The 18730-nt window shown below is 42.8% G+C and overlaps 2 protein-coding genes across 4 annotated transcripts; one reads left to right on the forward strand and one right to left on the reverse strand.

Annotated features, from left to right (window-relative positions):
• Window positions 1–98: 98 nt before the first annotated feature.
• pou3f3a (POU class 3 homeobox 3a) lies at window positions 99–15288 on the forward strand (the record flags this gene model as incomplete). 3 transcript variants are annotated; one of them, XM_080838371.1, is made up of 4 exons in its annotated part: window positions 99–1316; window positions 1600–1689; window positions 8613–8707; window positions 15255–15288. In XM_080838371.1, 4 exons carry the CDS (start codon window positions 99–101, stop codon window positions 15286–15288), a joined length of 1437 nt encoding a protein of 478 aa, XP_080694497.1. The 3 variants fall into 3 exon arrangements, with proteins under 3 accessions (XP_080694497.1, XP_080694498.1, XP_080694499.1); XM_080838372.1 differs by lacking the exons at window positions 8613–8707; window positions 15255–15288 and having other exon boundaries at window positions 99–1307; window positions 1600–1707; XM_080838373.1 differs by lacking the exons at window positions 8613–8707; window positions 15255–15288 and having other exon boundaries at window positions 99–1356; window positions 1600–1646.
• Window positions 14449–18730, reverse strand: wdr74 (WD repeat domain 74). The gene is made up of 10 exons (XM_080838374.1): window positions 18592–18730; window positions 18261–18367; window positions 17999–18123; window positions 17628–17691; window positions 17041–17184; window positions 16833–16934; window positions 16522–16678; window positions 15750–15892; window positions 15361–15414; window positions 14449–15160 (listed from the first exon to the last, which is right to left on the reverse strand). Exons 1-10 carry the CDS (start codon window positions 18650–18652, stop codon window positions 14975–14977), a joined length of 1143 nt encoding a protein of 380 aa, XP_080694500.1. The 5' UTR covers window positions 18653–18730; the 3' UTR covers window positions 14449–14974.

The following is an 18730-nucleotide window of genomic DNA, read 5'->3' on the forward strand; positions in this document are numbered from 1 at the left end:
GAATAATTCATGAAATTGAACTTGGCTGCTTGTGAAGACAAAAGTTACGACAATAGGCTGTAAGGGAGGGGGAATAACAATTTAAAGTGGTCAAGGGGATGGCCACTGCGGCTTCTAACCCCTATCTAGGCAGCAATAGTATTTTGTCGTCAGGCTCGATTATTCACTCAGAGTCGATAGGCAGTGGTATGCAGCCGGGCAGTATTGCAGTTACCTCAGTGTCTGGTGGATACCGAGGCGACCCGAAGATGGTGCAGAGTGACTTTATGCAGGGTGCCATGGCGTCTAGTAACGGTGGACACATGCTCAGTCATGCCCACCAGTGGGTGACATCGCTGCCTCACGCCGCCGCGGCTGCAGCAGCGGCCGCCGTGGCAGCTGCAGAGGCCGCTTCGCCCTGGTCATCAAGCCCCGTCGGAATGGCGGGCAGTCCTCAGCAGCAAGATGTCAAAAACAATTCAAGCAGAGAGGACTTGCATAGCAGCAGCGCGTTGCACCACAGACCATCTCACCTGGGAGCTCACCAGTCGCACCAAGGGGCGTGGGGTGGCACTAGTGCCTCTCACATTCAAACCATCACCGGAGGACAACAGCCATCCCAGCAGTCTCTTATTTATTCTCAGCCAGGGGGATTCACTGTCAACGGCATGCTAAACGCGCCAGGGAGTTTGGTCCACCCAAGTTTGGTGCGAGGGGACACTCCAGAGATGGAACATGGCAACCACCACCATCACCATCACCACCAGCACGCCCACCACCATCACCAACAACACCACAGCGGGGTGAGCAGCCACGACTCCCACTCGGACGAAGACACACCGACCTCTGATGATTTGGAACAATTTGCCAAGCAGTTCAAACAGCGCCGTATTAAATTGGGTTTTACGCAAGCTGATGTCGGCTTAGCGCTTGGCACTCTCTATGGGAACGTCTTCTCTCAGACCACAATATGTCGGTTTGAGGCATTGCAGCTGAGTTTCAAGAACATGTGCAAGCTGAAACCGCTGCTGAACAAGTGGCTTGAGGAGGCCGACTCTACAACCGGTAGTCCTACTAGTATTGACAAAATCGCAGCACAGGGCAGGAAACGGAAGAAGCGCACATCTATTGAAGTTAGTGTTAAAGGGGCCCTGGAAAGTCACTTTCTTAAGTGCCCCAAACCCGCCGCCCAGGAGATAACCTCTCTGGCAGACAACCTTCAGCTGGAGAAAGAGGTGGTCAGGGTCTGGTTTTGCAACCGGAGGCAGAAAGAGAAGAGGATGACGCCTCCTGGAGTGCCCCAAACACCGGAGGACGTTTACTCTCAGGTCGGCAACGTGAGTGCAGACACACCGCCTCCGTCCATGGACTGCAAACGTATGTTCAGTGAGACATGAAAAAAAAAAACTTTTGTTACAATATACTTAATTGGACCATTATCGTACAAGATATTATATTCAATATTTTTGCTACTGTGATATCAAATAGAACCATACTGACATTTGATATTTTTTTCCAAAAGAAACGAAACAAAGTACCCCATCCCGTCTAAAAAGCCGCCCTACGTTTTCAGGAACAAATGTCTCTAACACCCATGACTCTCTGTGCTCTGTCTTTCAGGGGACTTTTTTAATAGATTACTTAAAAGATGCAAGTTTGAACGATGAACGCGACGACCAGAGGGTGACAGCGACACACTCTCTCCGTCAGGTAATTTTGGCGCATTGATAACACAATCAAATCATCTACCGAAAAGCGAAACACAAACACGGACTGCTCCCCTTTGTTGTCCAAAGTTGGATTGTTGTCATTTGGGAAGTTTTGGAGGCGAATGGGATCAATCAGTGTTGACCACGAAGGATTTCTGGACACCTCAGTGTTTGACCGAGGACTGACGTTTAACATTTTGACAAAAGAGAACATAGCCTCGACCCCCCCCCCCCCCCCCACCCCCCCAAATAACTCTTCATCCTCACCTGACCCCAAAGATAGCCTCCCTTTTGTATTTTGTAGTGTTTTGTGGACCAAATTTACGTGAATGGATTTAGAAAAACAGAAGAAGAGAAAATGGCGAAATTGTTCATTTTGAAATTGCACTTACTAGAATTTTTCTTCTCCCGTTGATCCATACACCAGCTTTAGCTGAAGGGTTGTGGCTTTTTCCACTTTACTGACCTTTCCTTGCAGTATTTTTTATTATTTCTTTCTTTTTTTGGTAATTGTAAATCCAGCAATATTGATTCTCATGGTCACATGTTGATTGGGGTTATGTGCTTTATATTTTAATTGAAAGGGTTTGACTATTTTAATCGAATTTAAATATTGCGAGCTGTAATTAATGTTTTCCTGACATTTATCGTTAGCATATATGTGTATCATCTCCCCTGTTTTTATAGAAATTAACTTCTGTTCATTTCATTGTAGGCCCACTGTCTTTCTTCTGGTTATTATAATAATAATTATAATTATTATTTTCAAAATGGCATAAAAGGACAAAGGTGACATCGATCACTGTTAAAGGAAGGTTTATTTTGTTGTGGATGTAATTTAATTTTAGTTGTGATACCGTCCAAAATGACTGAGGAAAAAATAAATTGGTTTGTACTGAAATTACTTAATATTATTCTTCGAGTATGTTTTCTGGATGTTGTGAACGCACGTCTGGCATCTATTTGAGCTCTTTTTGATGAGCCGTCATTACAAAGGCTGTTTCTGAAGCGGTCATGCTTTCATGTCGAAAATAAGTTTGCATTGTTTTGAGATGTCATAATAGGCTTCTTTGACCTTCTCACATGTAGGGCCTGTTGAAAAACAAAAACAACTTTCCACTTTCTTGGCATTACGTGGCCTACAGGAAACTGCTAAATAAAATGTAGACATTCCTGAAAAGTTTCATATCAGGGTAAAATAAAGCTGGTAAATATGTTGTTCTATACCTAACATGTAACATAATAGTAATGCAAAATAATACGGGATCAATAGTATAAAGAGGAATTTTGTGACTAATGTTTGACTCGGTAAAACCCAACATATCACATGCTTCGCTTCGTTGTCATTACAAATACAGTATACACTGCATAGGATAGGAAATATTGAGGTCAACTTGTCGATACTACTTCGTAGCATAAACCATAAACCTACATCATAAAAAGGCTAATACTATCTCATGGATCGGTCTGGCTTATGGTATTCTTCACTGATTTCCTCTGTGCATTCCTTTTGGGCAGAATTTGATCTATTTTCACTTGTCTGGGGTCTTGTTTGTTCGGGCCATGCAGAAGTCATGCAGGGTTACTGTGCTGCATGCCTAAATGTTAAGAATCTTTATTTAGTTAAACGCCTAATTTGAACTTGTATGAACCATACACAGAGGTAGGCTGTTTATTTAATGAAAGTAACTATGTTCACGACATGGGTTCTATTTTATACGAACTTCCCAAACATCAAATAGATGTTCTCTTCTATTTGAACAATGTGCAATCAAATGTTCTACCTTCACTCAGCTGGGTGACGTCACATGAAGGCCATTGGGAGCATGCTTGTGAGCAGAAGGGAATTTGTATGCATGGAAATTCGTATGCAGGCCACGTAGCTGAAGGAGTGCAAGATGACCGAGATCGACCATCAGATTGCATTGCAGACCCAAAAAATATATCGCGCAAATCGTTTATCTTGCTCCATATTGGCAACATTGTAAATCTTTTTGTAAGTTGTGCAAGGCTTTGTTATAGTGAATTCTATGAAGTCTATAGGCTATTTTTATTTCGCATTGACCTTGATTTTCTCAGGCTAGTTGTCCTCGCAGAGGTGTAGAGCTGCCACAACCTTCCTGCGCACGTTTTACGCTCTTGGGCCATGGATTAAAAGTTTCTTTTTTCTTCCCAGAAGCTATTGTCTTGGTGACTATTCAGCCAAACGTCGGTCCCCTCTCTTACAGATTTAAATTTCGCGGATGATTTACCAGACACTGGTTGCTTGGCAACTGAATTCAACCTGTGCTAAAAGATTAGGCCTATGCAGCTGTTTTACCCGTGGCCTTATCAATAAAAGCGCAGAATGTGACCTCGAGGAAGGGAAAACACACAACCAAACACAAACCTGCTGTAGTACCCAGATTACGCCGTATGAAAATTGAATTAAAAAAGGTAGCCTATGCTATTTGTTTCAATAAACTAGGAAGAGACTTGGCGAGATAGCCTACCTAAAATTTTCTTTTCTGTCAATTGATTAGTTAAATGGTCAAAAGCTGCGTGTTATTCTGTAAAGTCTTTTTTTGCAAGAGAATTTGAAATGAATTCTGGAACAATATGACAGCCTCTCAACCTAAGCAAACGATGGACGTATCCATGTCTTTTAGTGTTTATATCAATTTGCAACACTACAACAATTTGTGGCTAAACGGGCAGATCATTAAATTAAGCTTCTCGTTTTAAGACTAATTTAAAGGCAAAATGCATAGAAAAAAAGATATGATGAGAACCAAACAGAGATATTTTGACGGAAAGGGCACACACACAGACGCGTGCGCGCGGAATCATTGCTTTTGTGCCCTTTGCTTGCATTGTGGATAATGAATTTAATTACTGACTTTTTTACTTAATATCATTTAAAAATCAAGGACATCAAACCATGCGTGACCAAATCAAGCACAAAACCGTTGGATTACTTGATATTGGAAATGTAATAAGTTGGCAATTATCATATCCATAGGCATTTTCAGTACACTGCAAACTTGAAAGGCCTAAGGAAGAATAGACATATATACTTCGACATATACATAATTAGACATAAGGTGAATATTTCACGGATATCATACGCGTACAGTTCCTTTATATCATGTGTATCACTTTACAGAAAGCAGATGTTATTTACGGGACTTTGTCACATGTCCCTTTAGCGCCATCTCTTGTTAAACATGCAGAGGTTTATTTTGTTGGTGAGCAGATCAATCCTTTTAAACTTTCGAAGTTTGATGAAAAATAGCATAAATATAGAGTGGATTTTTATACAATAGATTTATTCATGGCCTTCATCTGTAACTAACTAGCCAAGGTCTATATGACAGCATGGCTCGGTGAAGTTTTTATTTGCACTGATAAAAGGACCTTGAACTTGAACTGTTATTGCAAAGTCAGGTGTTATCTAATCTGATCGGTAGCATGATCTCATCTTATTCTAGAGTTTCTTGATGATATTTAAATCTTTATACAACAGATACCATTATTCCTTCAAATGGTCAATAATAAAAACAGTAATAATAATAATGAGGGATTAAGGGAGATGCCAGGCAGGCTCCTCTCCCAGAGGCCCGCTGGCCCACCGTGGCTCACGGCCAGCACAGACGAGCTGCCCAGCAGGTTCCTCACCTCCACAACGCCTGACAAGGTGAGCACATGTCAGGGCCAGCAGGCCTGAGAGGACGGCTGAAGAGCAGGGGGCCGGGTGCGCGCTGGAGTCCAACAGGTCCCTCTATGAACAAATGTGTGCACACACACATATGCATGCATCGTCGTGTACATGCAGGCACATACACAAACACATTCGCACAACAACATATATGCATACAAACACAAAAAATAATATGTATGCACAAACAAATATGGAACTAAAGAACGCAGACACATTTAAAGAAATGTATCCTTTTTTTTTTATTCTCATATGTGTTCAAGCCACATAGATATTTGTAAGCTACTGAGATACGGGAGACACACACAGCAACAGTCAGGTTGTTGTTGAGAAGATCACAAGGATTTTGATTCAACCAACCGTCACATTGAGAAGCACGGCAAGAACAGAGATGAAAGCAGAACACCCAGAGGGTGAAGTAACACATAAACCTGTTAGAACAGCACACACACCAGAGGTGACAGTGAGGGAGATCTGTCAGAAGCAGTAGGAGGTTAAAGCTTGCGCTGCCATTCCAGTGCTCCTCTGGAAGCTCTTAAGCAGTGACAAACCGGCCCCTGGACTGTTAATGGATTACTGGCACAAGTGCTCTAGTCAGCCATTTAACAGAGCAAGCCACCGGTGTGAAGAAGGGGTGGCTTTACTGTTGTAAGCAGTGCTGTTTTAGCTGTCCTGTAGTCATCCGTTATTACTATACCTTCAGATTCCATTCAAAATAACAGAATACTCAGAAACATATTATCTCTGAATGAGAGAGAACTATCTGAACATCATAGTGCTTAACACACATGTGTGCAGATGTACACAAGGTGGCAGGCCCATGCTCAGACACACACACACACACACACACATGCACACACGCATGCACCCACACACAGCATGTAACACACACCTTCATCTGCTTACGTGCGTGTCACATGCGCAGGCGATTTTATTCTCATGTTTGGGGTCATCAGAAACACAATCATCATTCATGCGAAGCGCCTGATTCCGATCAGCCTGCAGAACTTCAATCCCCTTCTGATAGGGAGGACAAAAAGTGTAAGGCCCTCTCCACTGAAATGCCATCCCACTAGCAGCTCACTGATGTAGAGATAAGCGATAAAGTGGGAATTAGGAGATAAAAGGGCTTTTTTTCTCCAACCCATCGCAACATGGCCTTTGCCCTTCATTTCAGAGTCTGCAAGCCCAGGTTTCAGGTTTTGCCTGTGAAAAGTGAAATAGTTCGGTGAAAAACCTTGCACAGATTACAGCACACAACACGCTCTAGCAATAATTACCCAACGCATAATTGCGATCAGATGCACTTATCCATCCATAGCTTTCAGAAATGTGTCACTTACTACTGGGCTGAGTTTTTGAGAAATAAAAGTAGTTAATTGGTGCAATACACAGAGGACATAATTATCTCTTTGAATAACTGGCAGTGCTTTAATTGCTGGTAATTGTTCCCCAAACCTTGCTCAGAAGTGCTGAACACTAGACGGTTATTATGCATCGTGTGCTAATCCCACTATTCAGTTTCAGTCATTAGGGCCTGTGTATCAAAGCATGATGATAAAGGCTGCAACATGAGAGGGGAGTAACACAGACGCGTACACACGCACGCACACACACACACACACAGACACACACACATGCACACACACACACACACACACACACTCACATGCATGGTCGTTTGCACATGATACTCAGGCGCAATCACAGGCGTGCACACACACACACACACACATACTCAGATGCATGCACTTATGCACATGATACTCACACGCAACCACAGGCATGCACACACACACACACAACCACACACACACTTACATTCACGGTTGTATGCACATGATACTCACACGCAATTACAGGCGTGCACACACACACATGCACACTCATACTCATGCACACCAACCAGCGCACAACCACATTTACATGACCAGTTCCACCATTACACATCCTTTTAACGACACTCTTACACTTTTCTTTGTTGTCCTCACTCAGACATAAGAAGCACATATACACACATACGTATACACTCACAGACAAACACGAATGCACTTGCACACACTCAGTCACACATACACACTCCACACACACCATATGGCACATTTATAGTCAGGCTGCAGGTCATTGCCATCCTTTCCAGTCGGTGTTAATTATTGCCACATTGCAAAGGCTGGCTAAGCCCGCCACAGAAAGCAAATACTGATTAACATTCTGCGACTTTTGTAGATTTGAGGTCTCGTCTGGATGTGTGAACGTCTGAACTATTCTCAGCCCTTGCCCTCGCAGTCTGGCCCTTTGGCACCTCCCCTCCAGCCAACTGGGGTGTTGAAACCAGTCTCCCATGTTCCGTAGGCTGTGCGTCAGGAGTTAGGATAGGATAGTGGCACACATGGTGTAGACACGCTAGTTGGGTTTTTGTCTCGGATGCTTTACTCTTATCGGCTGCAGGTTCACGGCAGCGTGCATGAGTATGCATATCAAAGCTTCAGGAGCACACCTTCTAAGTGTGCATATCAAAGCATGGTTGTTAAGACTGTAACACAGACTAGCATTTGCAAATTTCTGTAGTCACAGAGACAAACACACAGACACATGCACAAGCACACATACACAGTTATCATGGGATTACCCTAAAGCGAGATTACATTCAACAATATATGCTTTGCATTTTTTGGTGTGTTCATACAGTAATCCCTCTTATGTAGTTATCCATATGGTCCGGCGCTGTGCACATGTGTGTTTCTTGTGCTCTGCTGATTTGCACTGAAAATTCAGGCGTTCCGCCCCGCCGGGGATAGGCAGCGAGGAAGTTTCTCTTTCTTGCTTAATTTCCCAGGTTTCAGGTTTCCCCCTGTCAGCTCAGAAGTCTGGGATATCTTCCTTTGCCAGGGAGACCCAGCCTCTCGCCGCATGGTGCCCCCCCTCCTCTTCGCACTGAGCAGGGGGAAGTCTGTAATGGTTTCCTTCCTCCAGACACCAAAGGGCCTGACTGGCTGCTCTCTAGCCTGCCCCATGGGCTCAGCTAGTGAGATGGGAGAAAAAGTGCGAAGCGACTTCTTCACACCGGAAAATGTGTGAGCGCTGTGGCCATCGTTATGGGCCTGTAGGAGTGTTTAGGAAAAGCACAAAAAAGGTTTTTGACAGTCAGTACGTTTCCTCTGTTGGGCCTGCTGGGTTCTTTTCGGCTTACTATTGATATGTTAAATATTCTTATGGTCTTTTCACAGATGTTGTTACAGGACCACACAGGAATACAGCAGCTAGACAGATATGTGGGCTTTAGAGAGGAAGCCAAAGAAGTACCCAGCTGGAACCAAACAAGGTGAAAGAGAACAGGAATTTTCAAAAGGATCTGCATGTTGACAGCCTTATGATGGATAGCCTTCATCTGAATATTCTGCATAAACCTGCTGCACAATGGGAATCACTGATAGGGTGTGAGGAACATATATTTTTTTGCGGTGGGGATAAGGACTTCAAAGACTGTTATATTATTCTATTATGTTGCATATAAAGTTCCCAGAAGGCTTACCTGGGGACCCCTTTTTTAGGGATCAGAGAGATGGCTTCAGTTTAAGAGCAAACACTGACCCTATGAAACTAACATGAAGCTCTCCATGGACACATAGGGTGCAGTGATGTGTAAAGATTTTTTCTCTCTCCAAAAATCCATCTATGACAACACGCCCTGTAACTCAAATGGAAGAGCACACATCGCTACCCATAAGCCCATGGCACTGCGGTCTCTTGGGCATAGTTTGTTGTTTAAGTAGAGTGTGATCTATGGTCCACCTCTTGGCCCCCTGCTGAGCGTAAAAGAGCAGGGGTCAAGACTATTTCTCTCCTCATTCAGGCTCTCGGTTGGGGGCTAGCATCAGGCAGAGTGGCTGATAATCATCTCCAAGACTACAAGTTTGGTTGGGGCAAAATCCATCAGCACGGCACTCATGAGAACAGGTGTGCTGTGGATTACTTTGCTTCTTCATGTTTCCAGATACCTGGATTCCCCAAAAGACAAGATCAAAATACTTATCCAAGGATGCCATATTTTATCTATAACACATGCTATATATTCAATTCATATACCCCACACTATTAATCCTTAATCTAATCTCAAAACTGCAGTAAGATTTTTTTTTTTTTAGTTTACAGGTGTTCGATCCCAAAGGGCCCTCCTGTGTTGAATCAATTTGACAGCATGCCAGTAGAATCAGAGCATGCCTTAATCTAATCACTGACAGGGAAATATCTAACATTAGCATAGTTGATCTGCAGTGTCATCCCAGTTCCACATAGCCCCTCTTAAAGAGAGAGTTCCTAACTCCAGAGCTCTCCAGAGCTTTCACATTACAACCCCATTTGAAAACACCAACATGCATTATGTATTATATTACCATACGCCATTTGCTATTACCGTGAGGCCAGACTATAGGCATCCCGCAATCGCAGGCTCTGTCAGAGACGCTTTAGATGTCATCAGTGGCCTGAAATGAAGTGAAAACCATTTGTGAGTAAAGAAACAGATGTTGACACTGCGTCGCTACGGCACTCAGTCCTGTTTACGTAAGGACAGGAGTGGCACTCGCGGGCAAGTCCCGGCAGGCCCCGGCAGGCCCCGGTAGGCAGGTGGCTCTCAAATGGATGTTTAATGGTGAATCAGGAACGCTCACCAGGGGAACGGCGAGCATTTTTTTTATCCTCCCCCTTCTCTTATCTGGGCAAATCACATCAGCAATTACAGGGCGGAAAGCATCGCCTTTAATTGATCTGGCTTGCCGATTTGTTTCGATTTCTCGTTAGCTCAGTGCACAGTCTCACCCGCCCACCGCTGATAATGAATTGAGTCGTTAGGCAGGGTGTGTCTAAGCGAAAGTGACTCTAAACACTGAGGGTGCCAGCTGTGAGGTGGCATCCAGGCATGGAAGTGGGCACTAAAATGGCACCTTGCAGCGGAAGAGTCAGGCACCTGTCCATTAGGCGTTCCTGAGGCCTCTAGGCTGAACAGTTGGGGTTGAGTAGGCAGCAGCTGGACACAGACAGAGTAACAAGTTAATGATGAAGTCGCTAAACTAGACAGGGCTGTATAACTACTACTGCCTGAACTAAGGTGGCGTCTACATACTGTATCTACCATAGATACGGTTTACAATCTTAATGATGTTTCTGAAAGTCAGTCCAGTATTAGTGTCATAACTGCTCTCTTTTAACTTTAGGAAATTCAGGGGCCGTTGTAGGTATTTTAGCCCCCCCCCCCCCCCCCTTCCATGCTGTAGTTTGTGTAAACTTGTGTAGGCAGGCATAGTGTATAAACGTTTGCCTCTATGTGTCTTTGGGTATGGACATGGTACATACTAGTCATTTTTCTCATGTAAAGATGATACATTTTTGTCATTTTATATTGTTTTCTCCTGAAGCCAAGGTAGAAATGTCCATGCACAGTTGTGAGAGGGTTTCAGCTAGGCCTTGTGTGCAAAAGTATTCAACCCCCCTGAAAGTCATAACTATATTCTGGTTTTCAAAAGATACTTAAACATATTTTCCCAATCAGTATTTTAATAATGAACACCTATGTTGTAGATATCAGTTATATCTCTACTAAAAACTGAAATATTCTGCTTGTATAAGTATTCAACCCCTATACATTAATGCTTGATAAAGAACCCTTATCCTGCAAAAACAACATTAAGTCTTTTGAAGTGAGAGCTTTGGACAACATTTGCATTGTTCCCTCTTGAAAGAGTTTAAAAATCGCATATGTTGATGGGATGGTGGTCCTAGACTGTAGTACCCAAGTAGGATTCTGATCAGGGCTTTAAATGTGCCATTCTACAATGTTCCCTTAACTGTTTTTGAGCCACTCCGGTGTTGCTTTAGCCTTGTGCCCCGGCTATTCGTCCAACTGGCAGGTTATCCTTCTCTCAAACCGTTATGAAAAAAAAGGATTTTGACAGTCAGTATGTTTCCTCTGTTTATCATAACTGCTCTTTTTCAACTTTAGGAAGTTATTAGGCCATTGTAGGTATTTCACAACAGACTGCAACAGGTTTTCTTGTGAGTTTGTGTAGATTTTAGGTTTCAGCAGATGACAAATATCCCCACAGCCATATTTCACTATTAAGATGGTGTTTCTTGAGACGTTGGCAATGTTAGATTTGCGCCACATGCGCGGTTCCAGGATTGACAAGAAAGTTCTAGCTTATGACCATAAAAACCTTTCCCTATTTTTAAAAAACCTTTTCCTATAGCTTAAGCAACATCCATTCATACTTTAATGTGGATCTTCTAAAACAATGGCTTATTTTGCCACTCAGTAAGGTCTAGTTTTATGGATGGCTCTTTAGATTGTGTATCCCAATTCCAGTTACGAAACTCTGTAGGTTTTCGGGTTGATTGTTGGACTGTTGTGGCCTCCCTCCCTCAGTGAATATCTTCCTCAGATGCTTGGAGTGGGGGAGATCCTTTTTTTACAAAACATCTAGTATTTGTTTCCTCTGTTATTTCACAAACTGGCTGATGACTCTTAGACGGAGTGATTTTTATATCCAGAGGGGGATCTCTACTTTAACCACTCATAGATGGTTCCTGATTATGATCAGTTGTGGTCAAATAAATCGTGCCTCTGTATTATTTTGAAATAATGTATCCTCTGTCCTTTTCCGGAGCTGAAATGTACAGGGACTTTTAATACTTTTGCAAATTTCTCATTTATTAATTTTTAGTGTTAGCTTACAAATAACTTACATCGCATTTGGAAATAGACTTGGGCATAAATGTCTGCAATAATAATACTGACTGGGAAAAATTGTATCTTTTGTAATTGTAAAAATGGTGATGACTTGAATATCTTTTCACATCTTCAGGCCCTTGGTTATTGTCTAATATTACTAATGTGTCTCTATCGAGTTTTTCTTTTTACACTTATGGCTACAAGTAAGTACAAGCTGTTTATGTAGGAGTATAAAGACTTATCATAAGGACTCAAATTGTGTAAATTATTTAACATTGATAATGTAATACCAAGTTTTGACATTATATTGCTTATTTTACCAACTACCAATTGAATTAATGAATACGCATTCATCATTCAGAGGCATTATGTACATATGTTAGTTTGATATGTCAGACTCTCACGTTGTAATATGTATACTGATATATGAAACGATCACACCATGTGTCCAGTTAATTCACGTGGCCATTGCTGTATATTGAGATGCCATTACCAAATAGAATTTGAGACATTTCACTAGACATTAACTCATTTGAAAGAGAGATTGAGTGAAACCACTTGAAACAAAGTGTCCTTCTGCAAAGCCAGTAAAGCCAGTACATTTTTTACTATTTTCTACTACTATTTCAGAATGAGCTGTTGCGAGTATTTGTACTGCCCCCATGTGGTAACTCAGTTATACTCTGGGTCTTTCATGTTCAGTTTGTTTGCTAGGGACACAACCTAGGAATTGTGTACTGCGTAGCTTGGCAAATTGCAGAAAGATTGTACTTGTGTTAGAATCTACAGAACCTTAAATTACCGTTATGTTCTCCCCAAAATAACTGATGATATTCTATAATACCTGCTGTGCAAGCTGACTGGACTATGCTCTCTGTTCAGGCCCTTCACAAAAACACTGACCAAAGTCTTTTTTTTTTTTTTTATGAATATCGATGAGCTGAGATGATTATGCCATTGATCAGTGTGTATGTGTGTGTTTATGTGTGTGTGTGTGTGCGTGCGCCATTGCTCAGTGTGTGTGTGCCATTGCTCGGTGTGTTTTTGTGTGTGTGTGTGTCTGTGACAGAGAGTAAAAAGAGACAGAGAAAGTGAGATTGTTAGTCTGCCCATGATTGCTCATTGTGACCTTTGGTCCATGAGATGAGAGAAGGGAGAGCGTGCCCCTTGGTGTGCAGAGAGTGATGGGAGTCTGGAGCGGGGCCCAGCCCCTGGCACTAAAGCGCCCCATTATAGGAGCTTTGTTCCCCGGGGTGAAAACACCATCAAGTCCCATTTCACCGTAAAAGACATCAGAATAAACATAGAAATGAATCGGAGGGTGATGAGCACTCACAGCAGGTCAGTGTCTCAGAGGGACAGGACTCTGCCATGCATTTGTCTTTTGTCCTCAGGAACTGTCCTTTAAGGGAACTGGTTCCCTAACGTCTCTCCTAGAGCCACATCTTTGGCCCTGATTTACAATTTTAAATACGACAGCAACTCATCTGCCAACTCCATTCGCTCTCATCTGTCCCTATCCTTTTTTTTTACCCCGTCAAGGTTATGGGTTCACCTTGGGGAGGAGCCTGTGCTTTGTCTATGATAGAGCAGGGAGGTACGTGTGTGGGGAAGGGGTTGGGTTGATAGATGGTAAGCGTGTGTATATGTGTGTGTGTGTGTGAATGTGCATGTAAGTGCGTGTGTCTGAATAATACGTCAGCGTTGTCCTCTCTCCCGCTGCACCCCCACCCCATCTCTTGGACAGCCTCAAGGATCCCTGCTGCTCATTTAAATAGATATACACCCTAAGATCAGCTCAGACTTCACCTTTAATCACAGAGGGGGGGCGAGAGGGACAGGGATGGGCCCAACTCCTGCAATAAATAAGCATGACGACAAACGGGAGACAGGTCACTAGGTGTCCTTCTCTCCAAGTGCAGGGTTGTTTCGGGCTTTGGAACTGAAGGCCAGTCAGCAATGGGTATTTAGCTTTTTCACATAACCAATGATTCTGCTTTAGTAGTAGCAACAACTTCCTTACAGCAAAGGTGACCATTTAAAAACAGGCAAAGATTTCTGGTAGGTAGCTAGGCATGACTTCTTTTACTGCTGAATGTGAACCCTTGACAGTACCCAACTACCCTGCCATGTCTGAGATTTATGGTTTCATGTTCTTCTTTTAAACACATAAAAACATGCAAAACTTGCTATTAAGCCACATACAGCTACAGGCACACGTCAATGAACAAAGACAGATAGTCGGATTAACTTCCTGTCTTGGAATCCACAACTCTCTTCATTCCGGGTCTGTTTACTTCACTATTTTTAATGAGATTTCATTAGATAGCTTCAAGTGTTTCACAGCACACAGCCTTAGCAGTCAGGGACAGTGGACATGTTTAACACCATGCTCTCTATTCCCATAGGCAAGTGTCGTGACTGTGACGTCGGTGATGAACACTTATAAACAGGACAATGCAACAAATTTGACTGAGTCCTGAAATTAAGGCACAGACCATATTTTAAAAGGTAATACAGAGTATATATATACACGTACATATGTCATAGTACAGTTCATGTAAATAGATGACAGCAGAGAATTGCAGTCTTTTAAATCCTGCTCATCATTTCAGTATGACTACAGTATGAGATCTGCCTGATTCCTACCGAGGAAAACAAGTAGAGCAGAGTGTAGTTATACCACTTGAATGACCAAGTCACAACAAAGATACCGTTCCACTCATATTTAATAATATGATAGGTTAGGTATACTAAAGAATCTGGAGGTGCTAGCCATCAGTTTAAAAATACGTGAATAGTCTACGCATGGTTTGGTTTCTCTTTATCATGTGTTGTTCCGTCTTTCCCGTCCGTTTTCAGTCATTTCTTTGCCGTTTTTCTTTTCTTCTTTGACTCTGCCACTGTGACAACTGCTTCTGGCTCTTCATTGGCGCGTTTTTTCGTTTTATCTGTCACCTTTTCCATGGCGTCCCACACCTCGTCCTCCTCGGCATCTCCTTCCTGTTTGACCTCCACCACGTCCCCAGACAGGTCTTCTCCACTAAGCTGAGGAGCAAAAAAAAAAAAAGAAACAAATTCAAACCCTTAAAAATCATGCTTTCCTCTTTTTTTCCCCCCTCTTCATACCATCTCTCTACAGATGCCATCAACATATGATTCCCTTGAGAGATTGAGTCAACCCTCAACACAAAACTGTCTACATAAAAGTATCCATCACGTCTGCCACACACCGGCTGGCTACCTACCTCCAAACAACTACTGGAGAGCAGCACACAGTTGAGTCTTGACTTCAAGTACACCTAGCGGGGATGAGAGAAGAATAAAAATAAGGAGGCTGATTGTAATTTCAAAGACGAAAATGAACCATTTGCAAAGAGACCAGACCGCAAAAAGGAGGCCATCTTGACAGCTGATGGATGGCACTTGTTAGATTAACTCATGATCATGTGTATGTGGGTGGGGCTATGCAGAGCATTCCTTTATAAGAGCTCTGCGTAAGTCCTGTCCATGAAACGCTTGGATCGGATGGATCGTAATATGTATACAGGAAATGTAATTAATTATTTCTTTTTTTTTCATATATTACAAAAATATATATATTACTATGTGTGAGCGTGAGTTTGTTTATCCAGACCTTGTGCTGTAGTTTGTGGTCCTCGAGGTTGTGTACTCTCAGGAAGCGGTCCAGGCCACAAGAGGCCACTAGGGGGAGTGTTGGGTGACACTCCAGCCCACGAACGCCCCCTGCCAAATTCTTCAGACACCCACGCACCAGGCCTAGAGCAAAGAGACAAGACAGTGTCAAAGCACTCCCAAACACACACACGCACACGTAAAATAAGCGCGCAAATGATTTGCGCTCTGGTGCCTCAAAGTTCAGCGTAATGTTTAACTGTGAACATCTTAAAAGGGATGACAAAGATGATTCACAAAAACTCAACTCTTAACTTCCCAACTTGCTGAGAACCTCACATTCACACAACAAATCTGACTGAATGACTGACTGAAGTGAGAATGAAAGAGAAGGAAGAGAAAGAAACAGAGAGGGAGATGAGTATAGGTTAGCAGTGTGGTCCTGAGATAACACAGACAGGCGAACAGACACGGTTCACTTTTAATCCCCGGGTGGATCGTGTGTTACCGTGGTGGCAGGTACATGAATTTATATCTGTGTGGTTACATAACGCCTGAATATCCCGCACCTGTTCCCCCTCTGAATCCCCAACCCCACAAGCTCTCAGTGAACCCAGCCTTGCTGCACCTATTCGGACCACACTGACCACCATGCCTGAACACCAAGCTCAAGGAATTGAAAGGGATGAGAGTACACAAGAGAAAATGGGTTTACATTCGTGGAAAAAGAAAGTCACCACCAGGACAATAGCAAACCCATGTCCTAAATTAACCTTTTCGCAGGTCCAAGATGGCCAGCTGTCCCTGTGTGTTCCCCACAACCACTGATTCCCCGCTGGCCGGCAGAGCAAGAGCAGTCAGCGGATACTCCCCAAACTGTGCCTCAAGGACCGGCCGCCTCTGAGGGGAAGATGGGTCATACACTCGCACCTACCAACCAAGGAGCAGAGAGAGCCTGATGATTCATTTATACATACATATACATACAGTACAGTATTCCCTGCCATTTTGTACTGGGCACACACACACACACACACACACACACACACACTAAATGAGTTTGTCCAGGGAAAGAATAACATACCTGGTGATGCCCTGTGCATGTAACGATCTTGTCCGAGTCTGGAATGAAGGCTATGTCTCTGACCCAAATTGGTACTCGCAAGTCCAACCAATCATGTGCCACCTGCCGGACAATTCAACACACAAAATAACATGACAACAATTCACCCAATGGGAACAAGACCTGACCTATCATAACTGCTCAAAATCATGCAATTGAGTACACTTACGTTTTTGGCTGTAAAAATGGGCTTGTCTGGTCTCTCAAGGTCCCAAACTTTCAGTGGGTTTTCCTTCCCTCCCGTGGCCACTCTACTGCGCTGTGATTTGTTCTGTCGCATTCGACACACGCCACTTCCTGCATTCATCTCAACCTAGCCACAGACCAACATAGGTATTCAGGGCATGAGGGGGGAAAAGGCAAAAACATTTAAAAAATTACACCAGATTTATTCAAATCCAATCAATTTCACATTCTCTATTCTGGATATACAGTACCAGTCAAAAGTTTTTACACACCTTCTCATTTTTTGAGAAGTCTTTTCTTTACTTTTATTATTTTCTGCATGGTAGATAACACTTTTTTTGTTTACTGCATCATTCGTTCCATATGTGTTCTTTCGTAGTTTAAATTCCTTTAGTATTAATCTACAATGTAGAAAATAATAAAAGTAAATAAAACACTTCTCCAAAAAATGTAAGTAGTGTCCAAACTTTTGACTGGTACTATAGATATAATAAGCAAAAAGCAGATGATCAAGTTCTGAGTCACATATTGCAAGACTACTAATGTTAAGTGATTGTGCAACGCACTTACAGTGTCAGTGCTCCCCTCCTTCCAGACCTTTAATAGTCCTGACTCCACACAGGTGACCAGAGCACTGAGAATAAACAGCAGCAGAAAATGGTCATGAGTTGAAGAGACCAAAACAAGCATATCCAATTTGTTACAAAAACTCATGCACTGACTGAGACTTTTAAACACAGTGATGTCATGTCATAGGACAAATGGACGTTAGCACCGATTGCATGAAAAATCTCGAGTGGATTTATGGTATAAAATAATATCTACGGTGAACATCACTGTCCATTGCCTTACTGTTGACAACTATGAACTGAATGTCACATAGCATGGAGAGGTATTGCTTGGAATTAAAGTTGCACGTACACACACAACTCATGACTAACCTGTCAGTAACAGCCAGGCCAGTGAACTTGCCCTGTGTGTGGTCCCCACATTCCCTAGACTCTGTGAAAATGCCCTTTTCTGTGCTGAACGTTTTCACCACACCATTGGCACAGCCTACTAGTACCTGGAGGAAAACAATAGGCGTAACACAACAAACTAAAAAGATTGGCCACTAACAAGTCAAAGCGTTACTTGCTACTAAATCGGTGAAACGTCAATGGTCAATGTTATAGTCAATAGTCAAGCTCCACCGCTCCTCACCTCTGACTCCTGTGGATCTCCCCATCCCAGAGCACAAACTTCCTGATCTCGACTCAGACAACTCATCTCACAGAAGTTGAAAGCTTGCTTCTTTTTTAAACTTATCCCTTTAAACCAAAACACAAGTCAAACATACATATTCAAGAATGTGCATTTTAAGAATTTAGAGTACAGTCACACAAAGCCTAACACTGATTAACTCAACTACCTGCAAGCTAACGCGCAAAGTTAACGCTGGTTAGCTGACTAGCACTAGCTTTCTCTCTCGTTGACAACCCACGTGTTCCCACAAGCACCCCATGAATCTTAAATATGCATCGCGTGATGGTACCTTTCAGTATTCCAGTTTCGGAGCCGACCCATATCGAACAATCCTGGCTATTAGAAACCATTTTAGCTCCCGTTTCTTAGTCTAGAGGATGACAAGTACCTAACACGCACAAAACAAACTACGCTACACGGTACAATTC

The sequence above is a fragment of the Sprattus sprattus genome (assembly GCF_963457725.1).
Source record: "Sprattus sprattus genome assembly, chromosome: 5".
NCBI classification, from domain to species: domain Eukaryota; kingdom Metazoa; phylum Chordata; class Actinopteri; order Clupeiformes; family Clupeidae; genus Sprattus; species Sprattus sprattus.